The 18,390-nt window shown below is 36.7% G+C and overlaps 1 protein-coding gene across 9 annotated transcripts in view; it reads right to left on the bottom strand.

Annotated features, from left to right (window-relative positions):
* The window catches only part of PDE4D (phosphodiesterase 4D), a 1,541,788-nt gene that overhangs the window by 452,964 nt on the left and 1,070,434 nt on the right, over window positions 1–18,390 (bottom strand). The window contains exon 1 of one of the 9 annotated variants that reach the window (XM_055252916.2): window positions 10,246–11,441. The exons of the other annotated variants lie outside the window; for them this stretch is intronic. Coding sequence (XP_055108891.1) covers window positions 10,246–10,370 — 125 coding nt within the window. The 5' untranslated portion in view covers window positions 10,371–11,441. Of the gene's footprint in view, window positions 1–10,245; window positions 11,442–18,390 lie in introns of those variants that run through there. 9 annotated transcript variants of the gene reach the window in all.

Raw genomic sequence — 18,390 nt, 5'->3', positions numbered from 1 at the left:
CTCTATCTCTTCCATTTTACTTAGCACGTCTATTTGAATTTGCATCGGTAAGTGCTTGGATGGTGAAACTGTACTGAATCACTCTTTTAAATGAATTTTACAAGAATTTGTTGAATATCTATTATGTACCAGGACCCATCAGTCAAGTTCTCCTCAGTCACAGTACATGTAAAATTTCTCAATAGCTTAGAAAGATTAATAGGTTTGTGTAAACCTCATTATCCCTTGAGTAACTTAACCCCAATGATCCCCATTGTAACCCAAATCCTAGTCTGACTTGGAGAACCCAGTGTGGTAAGTAAAAATGTCAATTTACCTTTAAAAACTGCCAGTGATGTGCAGGTTAACACTCATCTTCCTACTCTATTTTGAGGTGACTTTGAACATATACTGAAGTCAGAGACAACAGCAACCCCAGGGCTGGAATGTCCTGCTTCCACAGGACTCATCATACGGGATTCCCAGCATCTATCAGCCTTAGAATTCAAGTGGGTTTTTCCCCAGAGGGAAGACTTTGCTGACAAAATGAAACATCAGGCAGAAGCAAAATCTCTTGCAAATCAAAATGGCCAAGAACTCTCTTGCTAGCAGAGTATGAATCCTAACACAAGCAACAGAAGGAGAAAATTAGATTGTGTTACTCTTAATGTCATAGCCACTGGATTATTGCACAAGAAAAAAAAAAAAAACAAGAAAAGAAAATGGAAACTTGAAGAGAACAAAGAGCTGCTGGTATTCACAGTGTTCTTGCTATATACATGATGGATTGCCATGGTAACACCAGTATCATATGAATCATCTTACATCGGATACCGGTATACATTGTTCAAAAATAACAGCACAAACAAGAGCACATATTTTCAATCAGGGTAGCAGGGGGCAGGAGGGCGATTTAGGAAAACTGTTTACCTATCATAAGGGTGAGTTAAATAATTTATTATTGCACAACTGACTTTGAGACCTCCTTATGTGTATGTGTGTGTTTGTGTATTTCTAACTTTTGCCTGAATTAAAAATCAATGAGTAAATGCCATATGCTTCAGTAATTCCCCATAGAGTATGATAAACTGAAGTTTATACATTTTGTGAGCTGGTTTATTGTGAATTCTCATACAATCACAAGCTTAGATTTCAGGAAATCTTAGGAGAATTTTGAACGTTTTCATCATGAAAATTAGGCAAATTCATTGTTTTTTGATTCAACCTTTGCTTAGAAAGAAACATCAGAGCAATAGAATTTGTATGTTTATATTCGAGGTCAATTATAAAACAGAGTACATTTTAGTGTAATTTACTAGTACTGCAGAAATGTGAATATTGCTATAGCAATGAAAACCAACCAAAAACACAAAGACCTTTGGGGTGGATTATATGAAAACCAGCAATGTGGAGATCACTTCAGAGGCTCTTACAGTAGTTCACATCAGTTGGCAATATTAATAAAAACAGAGTGGAAGGGACTGATATAAGAACATTATAGGTAAAAGAAGACTTGATGATGAGAGACAGTGTTAAGATAAAGGAGGATGACTAAGGTGACTCCTGTGTTTCTAGTTTAGATAACTCTGTAGTAATCAGTCTAACAAAGAAATAGAAGAAAAAGACCAGATTGTAAGAGTAAGATGTTGAGTTCAATTTTGGCCATGAGAACAACTGAAATAACTTCTAAGCAGTTAGTAGGAGTTTAAAGGGGAGGAGTGGTCAGAGCTTGAGATGTACATTTGGAAGTTGCTGAAAGAACTTTTTTTAAATAAAAAACTCATTGCCTGCTAATGGAAAGAATTTAATGTTTCTCCAAAAGGGTACACATGCATTTACTGTCTGATTACTTTTGTACTCTCAGTTGAAAAAAAATGAATTTTACAAGAATTTATTGAATATCTATTATGTACCAGGACCCAGACAAAGCACCAGACACATAATGGTTTAAAACATAGGCTTCAACCTTGTTTCCATGGTCCTATGATTGAACGTGGGAGGAAGCCCTCAGGCCAATAAAATACATAAATATGTAATTACAATTGTGAGAACTGCTCAGAAGGAAATAAGAGCCCAGTAAGAGTACAAAAATAGGTACCTAACATAGTCTGAGCGTTTGGAGAATGTTTCCCTGGGGATGATGAGGCCTGAGGATGGGTAAAAACATGCTCCACTGAGAACCACATGAATGAAGCACTGACCATCTTTTCAAATTCAACGCACATTCCGTCTTGTCTAAGTAGCTGATTATCCTTTCCTTAGACACCTGTAACATCCTTCTCATCTAATTTCTTCTCTTTGGGGCCCTTCTCTCCATCACCACTAAACTATTTTCCTTCCTAGAGCAACCTTCTTAGGGCAATATGAAACACAACATTATGGGCCAAGTCCAAAGTCCTGACTATTGTTTCAAAGGCTGTTAGTAGATTGACTGTTCACCTTCTTTTCACTTTTGAAAGGTGCCATCCTGAGCCTGGAATGCTTTGTCAGCATTCACCACTTCATTTATCACAGTTTACAAAGTACGATAAAAGGTGATAAGAGAAGCTTTCTGTTTGTAGTTCATCCATGTAATAATTTTCTTCAACATAAGAGCAAACCCATGAAAAACCAAAAAGAAAGTTCTAAAGAATTATTAAGTAATTTAATGTCTCTTATTGGATATAGAAATGGGACTATCATATAAAGGTCATCAAGATTGTGTATTGTCTTGTACTTTGCTGACAGTAAACATTCCAAGTACTCTAACAATTCTCATTCCACTCCTTTTGGCAAGCGAGAGGCTGCACGGTTGGGTGATGGATAAATGCTGAACTGATTGCAGAACAAAGGTTAACATTTATGACAGTTTTTATTAAACTCTAGCAGTTGGGAATAGATTTGAAAACTGACCTTTTTCTTTTTTAAACCTCAGTTGGAAAATATTACCTATTGTTTATTTCAATGTTTTAAAAACCTCAATGATAAATAAGACACAAAGAATATGTTTTTAAATGGCATTGCCAATGAATAAATTAATAAATAATCACTTGTTTCTCTCCAAAATGAAATAAAGAATTATTGGGTTAATTAGCATGTAAAAAAACAGTAGTCTCCCCTACTCATCTTCTCCAGTTTATTTTTGCCACTCTCCTCTCTGCCTCATTATACTTCAGACACCTTATCCTTTTAGTTTAACACATCAGGGCTTCATTCATGTGGTTCTCAGCAGAGTGTGTTGTTACTCATCCTCAGGCCTCATCATCCCCAGGGAAGCATTCTCCAAATGCTCAGACTATGTTAGGTACTTATTTTTATACTCTCATTGGGTCCTTGTTTCCTTTTGAGCAGTTCTCACAATTGTAATCATATATTTATGTATTTTGTAATTGTAATGAAATTGTCCCTGTCAGGATTTCACACTGCTTCCTTCTGTTGGTGTAGGGATTCATTCTTTGCCATTCCAATTAATGCAGCATTCCACTGCCAAATTTTTTCTAAAACAACTCTTCCCATCATGCCACTCTTGAGGAGGAAAGATAGAAAATATATAAATTAAGATTCATTATGATAACACAGTAACAGACACAGAAGAAAAGAAAAACAGCTAGTTAAGGAGGCGCTTCCATTTGGAAATAGAAAATTATGAAAGGTCTTATAGGAAAGATCTGTGGAATGATGGGATTCATCACAAAGTGAGGAGAGAATGGAACTCTAAGCAAAAAATAGGTATAGCTAGTAGTTATTTATACCTAAAATATACAGTATACATGGGTGACAAGGGCAATTTACAAGGATGCAGAGATGTGGAAGGGAACAGATCATGATGGCTGGGAATTTAACCTTTTTTTTTTTTTGGTAGCCACCGAAAAGCTAGTGGTATGAGCATGGAAGCGTCACGATGGCATTTTAGAAAGTGGATCTGTGGATGACAGTCAGGAAGAGGATGTTCATAGAACAGAGAGACCAGTTATAAAGTTGGCAGTTTTCAGGCAAGATAACATGATGGTTGGACACAAGATGGTAGCAGTGGAGATGGCATCAAAAGGTGAGGTGAAGGAGGAAGAGTGCACCTGCAACTGGATAGTGGTAGAGCGATTAGGCTGAGGGAGAGGAAGCATTTAGGAGGACTTCCAGGTCTGGGCCATAATAAAAAAGGATACAGGAGATGGGGAAGGTCCCTGGGTAATTTTTGTTTCAAATCTATTGAGTTTGGCAGCTCTACATAGAGAAGAGAATGGGGAACTGGAGATATACATTCAAGTTAGATCTGTTACTGCTAATAATTTTTACCCAGAAGTAGGGAGAATTAGAACAAATTCTGAGGATAATTTGAAGTTTTGTTTAAAGTGAAAGGAAGGGCCTCTCATCAAAGAAAGTAGTCCCTTTGTTTTTAAAGTTTTTCCTTCATAAAACGTGTTCTTTGCTGTATTCATCTGTTCTCATGCTGCTATGAAAAATATCCAAGACTGGGTAATTTATATAGAAAGGATGTTTAATTGACTCACAGTTCCACATGGCTGGGAAAGCCTCTGGAAACTTACAATCATGGTGGAAAGCAAAAGGGAAGAAAGGCACCTTCTTCACAGGGCAGCAGGAAGGAGAAAGAGTGCCAGCAGGGAAAATGCCAGATGCTTATTAAACCATCAGATTTCATGAGTACTCACTCACTATCATGAGAGCAGCATGGGGAAACTGCCCCTATGATTCAATTACCTGCTACTGGGTCCCTCCCACAACATGTGGAGATTAAGGGAACTACAATTAAAGATGAGATTTGGGTGGGGACACAGCTAAACCATATCATTTGCTATTAGGATGAGCTGGTTATGATGAAAACACACATGTAGTCACACATTCACAATCGATGGGTCCATGCATGTAGGCAAGAGTTCAGCAGAGCTTCATATACCAGGCCAACAGGATGGTCGCTTAATATATGTAAGTGTATATGTAATTTTGCCTAGTATTTTCACCATCACTTGAAAAGCATATCTCAATGTTTATTACCTAGTCTGGAGCTACGATAATGTATTTGATGATTTATTCAGCTATCTTTAATGAAATCTTAGTAGTCTCCCTACTCAAAGAATAATAAGCCCTAAAAATGCAGTAAAGCCACACTAATTCAGACAAATCAGAAGACAGGATGGTTTGAATTACTGAATGCTTTATATTATTTTAAAAGTGTAGCAGTTGTCCATTTTTAACCAGGCAAGAAAGTGTTAGCTTGTGGTTACCACAAGAAAGGTAAAAGAAAGTATTTTCATGAATACCTAAAAAATATCAATTGTCTAGATATAAATAAAGGTCTTAAAAAAGCTCTAAAGTTCTCCCTGATTTAATTGATTCACGTAAGGTTTTTTCCACCTTAGCACTACTGACATTTTGGGTCAAATAATTCTTTGTTGTGAGAGGCCGCCGTGTGTATTACAGGAGATTTAACATCCCTATTCTTTACCTACTTGAAATCATCAGCTACTTCCCACTTATTACAATAAAAAAAGTCCCTAGACATTGCCAAATGTCCCCTGCATGGGAGGTGGAGGGTAGAATTGCCTCAGTTGAAAATCACTACGCTCCTCAATAATAATTTAATACCTCCACTCCTCTTGATAAAAGCTATAAAAAAGCAAACGTTAGTCTAGGCCATGTTTGAATGATCATAGAGTTCAAAATAAAGTGGTTGAATTTGATAAAGATTGTTTGCAATGCATACTTGTTTTTCTTTGGTACAAAAAATGGGACGTGTTCTTCTCTGCAATGCCTCCCTCATGCAGGTTCATGCCCATTATTGAGTCCACTTATATGAACATGAAGCCACTAATTATTCAGGATTCACCGTCCGATTACTATCTCTCTCCACAATCATTATTAGCAAATCATTTCATGAGCACAATTTGTTATGGGCTGAATTGTGTCTACCCTAAATTTTGTACGCTGAAGCCCTAAATACTAGTATCTCAGAATGAGACTATATTTGGAGATAGGACCACTAAAGAGGAGATTAAAATTTAAATAAGCCTTTAGGGTGGGCCTTAATCCAGTCTGACTGATGTCCTTATAAAAGCAGGAAATTTTGACACATACAGAGATCCCAGTGATGCCTGTGCACAGATGAAAGGCCATGAGATAAACAGTGAGAAGGCGGCCATCTGCAAGACAACGAGAGTCCTCAGGAGAAGCCAGACCTGCTGACACCTTGACCTTGGATTTCACAGCTTTTGGAATTGTGAGAAAACAAATTTCTGTTGTTTAAGCCACCAAATCTGTAGTATTTTCTTATGATAGTCTTAACAAATTAATACACCATTTGAGTGAATTAATAGCTTGATGGTTGGTCATAAATCTAAGTGCATGACCTTGTGATCATTCCACAAGGAGAGAGCAGGCTGGTTTACCTTCACTCACACTCACTGTATTCCTTCCTGTCCTCTGGATCTTTGTACCCTGCTTTTTTTTCTGATCCCAGGGATAATAGGGAGAGCAAGCCTACCTAAAGGATTTAGAAAAACAGAGGCCAGAGAGTATACCAGAACAGCTGCATCACCAGCAAGAGGGGGCACAGAGCAGGCGGCAAGGGAAGGACCCTCACCAGCACCCCCGCAAGCACCCCCCCACCCCACCCTGCCCCGCCAGTCATGGTGTCAAGCCACCAAAATGCAGGGAAGAAGGTGGCTGGGGGAGGTACAACATGACACCCGGCTGTGAAAAGTAGTGCTCAAGGGCACTTGCTTTCCATTGCCTTGGGGTGCTAGTGGCTACTGTCTCACCACATTCACTGCTACTAGTTTTTATTTTCCATTTTGATAAAAAAAGTGACTTTTACATTATAGCAAGACAACAGAACTGGGGCTTATTTGTCATAATTTTTATAACTGATTTTATGAAATGTTGTGCTTCTATCGAATTTCTTACATTTTCTTACAGTTGCAGTATTGTTTCCCTCTAGGAAATTCCCCTCTGCCACCTCCCACAGTGACTTTTTCTCTTCCTTTCTACAACTTGAAGCTATAAACACACACACACACACACACGTTACATATATACAAATATATACTTTTATGAATACAGAAGTGAATTATTTCAGGTTCTCCTTTGCTGACCCGGTAATGACAACATGCATGATCCCCAACCATTTAAGCCAGTCAGTGCTACACGCAGTTTCTACAGGGAAACAAGGAAAGGGAATTTAATTGATCCAAAAGAATTACAGAAGCAAACATCTTGCCAAAGACTCCATACTGTGGCATACAGAGAAGTGATTTTATACACACACACACACACACACACACACGCACATACACACACCCCTATGCCAAAATATGTACTATGCATTTCCTAATCATTAATTTATTAAACAAACATTTATTATTTAACCTGTTCTGGGCTCTATGCTGGACACTGGGGAAGTAACAACAACCAAGACATGATCCACATACTCAAAAACTTTATAGTCCAATTGGGGGAGGATGGGTTAGAAGAGCCAGATTAAATCTGATTTTTGAATCTGATTTTCAAATCTCTGTATGAAGGGCCATGCTTGATGGCTCATGCCTGTAATCCCAGCACTTTGGGAGGCCAAGGCAGGAGGGTCGTTTGAGGCCAAGTGTTTGAGAAGAGCCTGGGCGACATAGCAAGACCCAGTCTCTCTAAAAACAAACAAAAAAAAATTAGCCTGGCACAGTGACCTCAACTACTTCGTAAGCTGAAGTGGATCACTTGAGCCCAGGAGTTCTAGGCTGTGCTGATCTATGATTGCTACTGCACTCCAGTCTGGCCAACAGACACAGACCCTGTCTCAAAAAAATAAAGAGAAAAAAAAAAGAAATTGCTATACTAAAATTGAGACATAAGAGCTTCATAAAATTGAAAGAAAATTGTATTTCTTACAAAATAAAAAGTGGAACAGTAGAATTTACAGAGGCTACCAAAAATTAAAAGGAAAACATTTTTAAATCGCAAATATAGAAAGTAATTATAATCACAGATGGTGGTGTTGTCATTCTCTTCAACATTGAGTTTACTTAAGATTTAGTATGTTAACTGCTTTCTTTAATGTCTTCATTGCTGCTCTTGAAATAAAAATTGAGACCAATTAAATGATCATGTGGTCACGTGTCTAATCTAGGTGATTTTCTAATAATTTGGGAATTATTTCCCTGTGTTCCACAAGAAACATGCTGTTCTTTCAAGAAGTCATTATTTTATAAGGATATACTTAGCTTTAAATCAAGCTATGTTTTGCACTTACGCATTTGATTTCCTACTTCATTTTCTCTATGGATTTTAGTGAAAAGCCAATTTTTTTTTATTTTTTTATTTTTTGTCACCACAATCTCTGCTTCTTTGGGTAGGCTGAAATATCAGCTCATAGCTACTCTTCTTCAGATGTCTTTCCCTTCCTCCCTTCCATCCTTCCTTCCTCAGATTTTTTTTAGTAATTAGAAAACAATTTTCTTTCTGCCAAAAACCACAACCAAGATGATACGAAAATAAACATGCTACTTTAGATAAATCTTAGTCCCAGCAAGCATTCTGAAAAGAACCATTCAAAATTTAGGTAGATTTTAGTGAATCTAAGATGATGACCCACCATTCCAAGTGTATTGTTTTCTCAACAGATTCAAAAGAAGTTGAGGTTTTAAAATTTACAACTTAAAAAAAAATGAGTAACAGAATTAAAAGATAACCTCTATGACCTGGATGTTCTTCCATTCATTCATCCACCCCTCTAACTATTGTTTTCATTATATATTGTCATATTTATCCTTTTATAGAATAAAAGCTCCAGATGTAATAATTTAAGTCAACTTTTTGTATAAAATTTATTTAATTGATTTACTAGCCATAGATAAGTAATGTATTCTACTGAAAGAAAAGCTGGATCTGGTATTTTTATAAATCCCAACATCTATACAATTAAATACTAATTATTGTAAAATGCCTTTCAAATATATTTTCTTGTAAAATATACTGTAATGCCCAATATTAAGCCTAAATAGGTATATGTCTGAAATTTTCTGGGTCTATGCGTATACACAATATACATAAAAACATAATTTGACTGACTTGTACAAAAACTTGATTATTTTAAAGCAGAAAAATTAAGGTAATATGAACAGGGACATCAGATATCCATGTGGATTTTGCAACTTGTATGGGTTTGTAGCATCGTCCCACCAACTAAAGAAGGGAATGAGGTAACCGACAGCAACTGAGCCATGTTGGGTGTCTTAGGACACACTTTTTCTGAATGTATTTTAAAATAGTTGCTTGGTGCTGCTAGCCTGTCATAAAGTCAAATAGTGATAGAGCTGGACAGAAAAGCCTTGATACTCTGGAGAAAAGAATATAATATTGTCTCTCACAAAAATCAGAAAGCTTTCTGAAGGTTTAGAAACTTTTTAATCACTTAAACATCCCTTCATGTTTATAATAAGGTGAAATCTGGCAAAATGCATGCTTTGTGAGTTTGTGTAGATATAATTAGAAAAAGAAAAGTAGAAAAGTAAGATAGTAATGACAGTTTCCAAGTAAAATACATTGCTTTTAGAATTTTGGATTTTCATTATGCGGATTCATAAAATTAGGGAGAAGTAGAATTTTCACTGAGAGAATGGAATATCTTTATAAATGCTGCTGAAGTTCATTGTTAATTGCTGAAGAAAATGACGTTGTATAAAACCAAAATTGAGGGGTGACTTTTGGACATATTAGTTAATATATTATTGCTATTCTGATACTACGTAAAAAGGGTGGGGCGGGGGTAGAACACAGATCTAAAATGACAACTTTTTTATAGGAAAAATATATAACCTTGTTCTGCCCTCCCTAGCAACTAGAGGAAAACAAATGTTTTTGTAGAATTAGAACACATTTATTGTATTAATGTGTTATAATGCATTAAGGAATGTCACATGTAAATTATGAGTTACTAGGCATCTGGTATAAATAGCCATATAGCCATCAATAAATATATCCATTATTTGGCTAAATCCTCTTTCAAATTCTTATCATGGGTGATTTTGATGGCAATACAAGCACTGACAATCTCTCAAATTCTTAAAATCTACAGACCTTGAAACCAGATCAGCTTTTGCTAAATAGCTAAACTATTTCCATCTTTCCTCTCTGGCTAATTTTTTTCCAAACTATCCAGTGTGTTGAATAAAAACTAACTTCTCACCCTGACCCTCCCAGTTCAGCAGACCTCCAAAGCAGTTACCAAAGGGTAACAGAACACATTTTCACTGACAAACAACTAGAGGAAAAGAAAGCAGTTACCGTCTCCTCTGTGGCTTAATATCAATTGGCATGTTGATCGCGTATGGTGATCCATGAACATAAGCGCTTCGGAATCTAGCCACCTTCCCCAGAGTCAGGTACTCACAGCTGCTTGGCAAACTCATTATATCCAAAAGGCAAGAAGTAAAAGCAAATCTGAGTAGTCAGACCAGCATTCCTGGGAAGGCTGGAAAGAACATGTCAGATAATGGATTTCAGACATATGCTGCTCACTGGTTGCCCGGTGCTTCTTTGCTTCAAAAGTAAACGCGTGTTTCTCGGAGGCTAAACGTACTACCTTGTTTTCTGTTCATTCTGTTCATGGATACAGGAAGCTTGTTGCTTATTCCTAACCAGGCTCATGCTCTGACCAATTACTGGTTGAGCAGATGAAGTAGAAATTCTGTAGCTCCACAAAAGCCTGTTTCCACTCAGACCAAATCTCTGAGTAGGCAGCAAGGTTGTATCCATTTTTGTCTAACGTCGAAAAGAACGTCAACCTAATCTAACAGTAGTTTGGTAATCAGAGTTATTTACCTGTAAACAAAGCATGCATATCTGATAGGAAGGAAATAATTATTTGCTACGTTTTCAAAGACAGATATTGTTCACTAAACTGTTGTAGATACTTAGAAAACGGGATGGGTGTATGGAAATGTTACGGGCGGTTTTCCAATTCTCTGGTAAAAAAAATTGTAGGTTCTTATTCATAAATTACTATTCATGATAGAACTGAACTTAGCCTCTCAGGAACATAAAAATGGTAAGCAAATGACTTTATTCACTAAAACGTTGATGATGATACACATTTTTTTCCTCGTTTAAAACACTCTAAGAAATGCAACTTCTACCCGCACTTTGAACGAAGATCTATGGAAAAATTGATAGTGAATGTCACTAATTCTTTGTAAGCTGTTTTTTCATAACAGTGAAAAATAAGTTGGAGAAATTAAAAAGGATATTAAATAATTCTACTGAAGGCAGCAGGGTCTTAGAGAAATGCTGTATCTTTAGCCCGCAGTTTTTCTAGCCTTTATGCCATTTGCTAGAGTTACAGCAACAAAACCACAAGCGTTCAGGGTATTGAGAGTAGCAGGTGTTCAGAGTATTCTGTGAGATAATTTTTATTTTGAAAAATTATTTCTTATCCAGGATTTGAATAGACATGCCAGTTTATTTAAGCATCCCAGGACCTGGGTAAACATAAAGTGTGTTGAAAAAGGGCTACATTTTATTCTTCAGTAGCCAAATTCAGACACTGTTTGGGTTTAAACAGCAGACATTGTTCAAATCCTGAAATTTTAAATTTGAAAGAGTAGATAATTTTCCTTTTTTTAACCTTTTATTTTAGGTTTGGGGGTACACGTGAAGGTTTGTTACATAGGTAAACTTGTGCCATGGGGGTTTGTTGTACAGATTATTTCATCATCCAGATATTAAACCCAGTGCCCAGTAGTTATCTTTTCTGCTTCTCTCCCTCCTCCCACCCTTCACCCTCAAGTAGACCCCAGGGTCTGTGTCCTTCTTTGTGTTCATGAGGTCTCATCATTTATCTCCCACTTGTAAGTGAGATAATGTGGTATTTGGTTTTCTGTTCTTGTGCTAGTTTGCTAAGGATAATAGCCTCCAGTTCCATCCATGTCCCTGCAAAAGACATGCTCTCATTCTTTTTTATGGCTGCATAGTATTTACCATTTCTATTCAATAATTTTATTTTAGGTTTCAATTACAAAATTATACATGCTATTTTTTAACATGCCAAATGACACAGAAATGTGTAGATAAAAAAGATTGTTGTCTTTTCCCTTCCTTGGTAGGATTAATGGGAGGGAAAAGACAGCAAACTTTTTATTTATACAAATTTAAATATACCATACACAATACACAAACCCTCACACATGTAGAGGGATTCTCCTTCCTTTTTTAATAAAGTGGGCTCATACTATGTATAATCCTTTATCAATATTATTATTAAGTAAATCATGAAAAAGTTATTTTTGTGAATGCATAGAGACCTAGTGAGTTCTTTTCAATAGTTACATAAGATTCCATGGCATAAATGTACCATTATTTATTCAATGAGTCCTTTATTGATGGACATATAATTTTGGACTCATATAAACAATAAACACATTTGCTAATATATTCTTACTGATTGGTGCTTGTATTTCTGAAAATGGATTGCTAGCTTACAAATTGTGAACATTTTTCCCTTTAACAGGCTATGGCAGTTCATATTCCCACAGTCATGTTGGAAGATGTCAACTCCTCCACACTCATGCCAAGACTATCCATTGTTATTCAAGTTTATTCCTTTATAGTATGAAAATAAGGTAGGCAGCTCTCTGAAATATCCAGTGATTGCATACGGTTCCTTGCTGAAATAAAACTATTATTAAGGTGCCGCAAAAGTAAGAACAGCCTTTCTGAACTGAAATATATATTGGGACATAAATAAACAGCTTAGAAAGGCTTTGCACAGGTGTACAAAGGCAGAAGTCTGGAGTCTCATCAGAATGAGAGAACACTCAGTGCAAAGTTAGTAAATAGTAAATAATTTTTATTAATTTGCATAATTATGGAGAGTAAATATAGTGAAAATCCTGTTATGTTTTTACTCCAGTGTATTTTTCTTAATGGGAATAATATTTCATAATTTGGGAGAAACATCACTAATTTTACAATATGGATGTAATGCCTAATGACTGCCAACTGATTGTGATGTATGACTGTGTGTAATTTGTAGATTTTGCATAAAAAGGCTCTTTGGACATACTCCTTCATTTGAGAGTCTGAAGAACAAAAGCGCAATGAAGCATTTTCACATGCCCACTAATTTAGGAGATTGCCCAGTAGAAGAGAATAAGATTTGCTTCACATAAGAATTTCCTAGGAGGGGTAACAATCAGAAATTGAAGAATAAGATATAAACCTCTATGGTAGAGACCTATGTGTCCTATGATGGGTAAAATTCCATAGTTTTCTTAGCAGGGGCATTTTTGCTGGTACCCAGGTAATTATTTACCAAAAGTCTGTCAGGGGCTCCTAGGGATGACCTGTACTTAAATTTGGATGAGAGAGGGTTACTGCTAAACTCCAGCCTGCCAAGAATTCAGAATCTGTGAGAACTCCGGCCAACTAGCAGGAGGTGGACTTTAAGGGAAGAAAATGGAATCCTTCTATCTTCAACAATTCCCTTTCTCTGGGGCTGGAGAGAGGTAGTTGGGGACTTGATCTTTAGGAAAATAAGAACACACTGGAGAGTTTAATTTCATCTAAAGATTAGAGCTACCATCCATACCAGGCCTACCTCCAAATAAGGCTCAAATCTCATAAGGAATGGCCATGATTACCCATCTATGTTTTGTTTATTTTTGCATACTGGGATTTCTGTGGAGGACAGGTATGGAGTCTAGCACAAATCTCACTTATCATCCCCATGATTCTAAGCTCTTGAGAACATTAAAACAAAAGGAGAACTCACATGAAAGTATCTGGAACATCAATTTTCATCACTATGCTAGACGTTGCAATGTTAATAATGCCCTGCACAGCAATGAAAAGTAATTGCTAGCAAGCAGCAATTTCAATCAATAGGACTTTTCTTCTAATAACTGGAATAATACATATTAATCAACGTTCTTTCAGCCTTTAACTCTACCCTGGCCTACGTTTAGCAATTTTAAATGCTGGAGGAACTTCTTTAGGATGTTCCTAAAGAAGTCTCATATTTAGGATGAGGGTATCATCTGTTAATGACCACATCAGAGCATAAGAATTGACTGAATGATTTCCCCTGGCTTATGTCTTGGAAGACTCTCTTCTTCCCTCCCCAACCCTTGTGTTTTCTGCTCATACCTGGACTGGAGACCCATGAAAACTGGGGTTTGCATCTGCTCTCAATTCTTGGAGTTGTTCTTGATTTTGATCTCTACACTTACTGGTCAATGCATCCAATGAATTGGCTTCAAATATTCTTTATGTGCTGAAAAACTCCCACCTCTTTATTCAGAGTTCACATTTTTCTGCTGTTATCATCAGCAGCTCATGAGAGAATTCCACTTGTAAGTTCCATAGCTAGCTCATTTGAGCATTTATAATGTAATTCAAATCAACTGTATTCCTCCCCTCCTCCACTCCCTCTCCCCACCACATTTCTTCTTACATTCCCTGGTACTGGCCCCCATTCAGCCAATAACCAGACAATAACTGCTAATCAGGTCACAAACCCTAGAGACATGAATACTATTGATAGTAACAATAATATTAATAGTCAATAGATAATAGCTAACACTGATCAGATGCATTCAATGTGCTAGGCACTGTGGTTGGCAGGTTGACTAATTCTCATAAAATATGAGTTGGGCACTATTATTATACTCATTTTTCAGATGAGTAAAACAAGACACTGAGGGATAAGTTATATACCCAAGGTCACATAGGGTGTTAAGTGGTGGAGTCAGAGCTAGGAACCAATTCATCTAATTCCAGAGACCAGACTATATCTTCTACCTCTCTACACATTCGTTAATCTCTCTCTTAATTATCTTTTCCCCCTACGTTTTGCCTAGAGTTAATATTTCCAATTTTTCCTCCTTGAATCTATCCTTCACTTGCCTACCAAGATTATCTTAAAATGGAAATCTTAGCAAACTCAAGCAAGGACATGAACTTGTGAGTCCTTTGCTTGAAATTATCCAATAGTTCCACATTATTTAGTAATGAAGTTCAAAATTTAAATTCCAATACTCAGCACAGAGATGCTCTATTGTTTTGCTCTCCCTTCCTCTCCTGTATCAGCCACAAATAACACTTGGTAGTGTCCTTCCTGTACACAGTCTGTTCTTCTGCCCCACTGGGGCTTCCCAATGATAGGTACTCTGGCAAGAACATTTTTCTCTTTCTTCTCTGGCTGGCTAATTCCTTTTAAGTGTAATCTCTTCCAAAAAACATTCTTCATTCCTCAGTTTTACTTAGATGCCTCTCATCTACTTTCCCAACTCATATGACTTTAGCATACTGTTTCATAGCTATTCATGCATTTACAACTCTTCCCCACAACTTTTCTTGAGGGCAGGAGTTCTACCTTCTTTGACATTGTAATCCCAGAACCTAAAACAACATTTGCTTATTGAATAAGATAGCTGAAATCGTAAGGTCCTGATGCTCCAAAGAACTGTCCAAGTCTTTCCTGAACTCCCTTCTCAGTTACTTTCCTGAGAATAATAATTATAAATATTTGACAACTGAAATACATTGAAAGTAGTGGAGCTATTCATCATATGCAATCAAACAGAAATACTTTGCAAAGAGTGCCCAAAGGAACATGAGAGCAACATCTTTTCTCAGGAAGCAAGGGATGAATGTGGATTTTAATTAGAGGTGATGGAGATGTGCCTGCCTGGGCTACCAGTTTCAGTTCAGTAAAGAAAAGTTATCCAAATACTTGAATAAGCTCAGTATAATGCCATTATTTAATCATGCTCTGTGTTTTGAGAGTGTACTGGCAAGTTCAAAATTAATTACTCACTCTTCTATTAAGGGTCAGTTACTTATGTTCATACATTAGCTTTTCTTGTTAATCTACTCTTAAACACTGCGTATATTACACTTTGCACAGTCTTACACACAATGGCTACAGTCAGAAGGAAATAACGGTGCAAATTAAGACTTAACTACCATGAAGGTCATCACAGTGTCTTACAAAATAATAAAAAGATGTAAATATCTTTAATGCCCAACTACTTAAAATAAGGAATAGCCAATCAATGTGAATATCATGAATCCATTAAAATAATGATGTTGAAAAAGTTCCTTGGTATTTACCTAAATGAGTTGAAAGCTTACATCCAAACAAAAGTCTTCATCAATTGAAACAAACATACTATTCTAGTAAAAGATGTTAACATTCTGATGGGTAAGTAGTTTCTTAGAAATTTTATTAGCATGACCCAATCTCTCAGATTGTAAAAACTGTTGAGACTGAATTGTATGTCTTTTTCGAAGTTAAAGAACATAAAGTCCCATAAATCAGCTAGTCAGCAGGCCCACTTAATTTTATAACAAGGATAACTTTTGATCAAATCAATCAACTGTTTTGTTTTTATAAGCAGGTAAGTTTGAGATGAATGAAGCATAAGGTCTCATCTTTTTTAAAATGCTTTATTCTCCAGCTAATGGAGCCTCTTTGAGAGCGATTTCTCTCAAAATATTATGTCACTATTAACTGTCGTTGCCTCCAAAACCCAACAGAAACCCGTTGGTCACATAAAGATAAGTTTATTAGACCTACTTAAGCGAAGGAGAAAACCACGTGGACAGATACCTTAGAAGAGGAAGTTAGTGAATCAGGTATCTAAGTAAGTTTTGTTTGTTCTGCTTTGTTAAATACAAGGACAGGAAAGTAGGCCTGGTCCAAGTGCCATTTAACAGGTACCGGAAATTATGTTGGTTTCAGTTCTCCCATCTAACAAAAGCCCTTGGCTACTGGTAATCTTATCTCAACAAATCTATTATATATCCAAAGTTTAGGCTGAGCTAAAGCAGCAACAAAACCAACTGAATAAAATGACGCTCATTCATTGAAATTTCAGGTAGGCCCACACAATTCGTATTTCCAAGCTCTTTATAAGCTGTTTGGATGTTAAATGGAGTGGCATTTTGCTTTAGAATGTATAGAAATGGAAACAAATGAGTTTAATATACACAACAGGCTTTGACAACATGACTTCTTCGACAGATGTCCTATACTACTTCCCACACTTTCATCCTTAAAAAGCACAGTTTACTTGCCAAGATACAAACTGTTGCCAATGCTCAGCTGCAAAAGAATTTCCAACAGTAGGAACCAGTGGAAAGAATTAAAACACTTTAAACTTATTTCCAAATAACCAAATATATCATTATAAAGTTGTAAGATAAAAAATAATCATGCTGCAAGTTCTTACTCTGTCAACTAGCTAGTTCGGCAAAGAGGAGGGGTCTTTGGCAAACAAGGTTCTATATTTGGTTGCCAGATGACTTTTTTAAATCTGTCAATTCATTTTTCTACCCCAACCAGCCAGCCAGCATTAGTTGAGCATCTACTATGTATACACACAAGAAGTAGATGGCATAACTCCTATCTAGGAAAAAAAAAGCATACAATTCATTTGATGTGCAATTCATGCATCAAGACAGGACTGATTTCAATTGACAATATTATGAGATAGAAATAAAAGTGGTACAGCATCAGCGTATTAGTCTGTTCTCATGCTGCTATGAAGAAATGCCTAAGACTGGGTAATTTATAAAGAAAAGAGGTTTAATTGACTCACAGTTTTGCATGGCTGGGGAAGCCTCAGGAAACTTACAATCATGGCAGAAGGCACCTCTTCACAGGGTGGCAGGAGAGAGAATGAGTGCCAGCAGGGGAAACGCTAGAAGCTTATAAAACCAGCAGATCTCATGAGAAACTCACTATTGTGACAGCCGCAGGGGGGAAACTGCTCCCATGATTCAATTACCTCCCACTAGGTCCCTCCCACAACACATGGGGATTGTTGGCTGAACTATAAAATTGGAACTATAGGAATTATAGAAATGAACTATAATTCAATGGGAACTAGGATTCAAGATGAGATATGGGTGGGTACACAGCCAAGTCATATCAGTGATTCTATTTGAAACCTTGTGGCTGGCTAACATCACATCAAGCTTAATTCAGCTCCAGTTTGCACCATCATTTACTGCTTTTTATTGTATTTTTAATGTTCTCTGTCCTAGAATTCTGAACCACAAGATAGGAAGATATATGACTTGTCTTTAAATTCACCACAGTGCCCTGTACACTGTTCTATATATATTGCTACAGTGCCTAGTATGTGTCTCTGAAAATAGTAGATGCAAGGTAAATATTTGTTACTAAAAAGATGTGCAACCATATTTTATGTTTGTTGAGTTTTTAAACTAGGGGACTTTACTCTTCAGTTTGTCTGAATAGTATACAGCTATTGTCCTGGAATGATGATTAAATAGTGCCTCCTTTTACTTTTGCAATATTATTGCTTGGATTATAAATTATCTGGTTATCTTCTGGCTCTGGAACTGCACACTTACCAGGTTGCCTCAGCCACTTGCTGAATGCATCTCAGAGGCAAAGACTGA

This window comes from Symphalangus syndactylus, chromosome 18 (assembly GCF_028878055.3).
Source record: "Symphalangus syndactylus isolate Jambi chromosome 18, NHGRI_mSymSyn1-v2.1_pri, whole genome shotgun sequence".
Classification (NCBI taxonomy): domain Eukaryota; kingdom Metazoa; phylum Chordata; class Mammalia; order Primates; family Hylobatidae; genus Symphalangus; species Symphalangus syndactylus.
The sequence above is the reverse complement of the archived record's forward strand: the minus strand, read 5'-3'. Positions and strand labels throughout refer to the sequence as shown.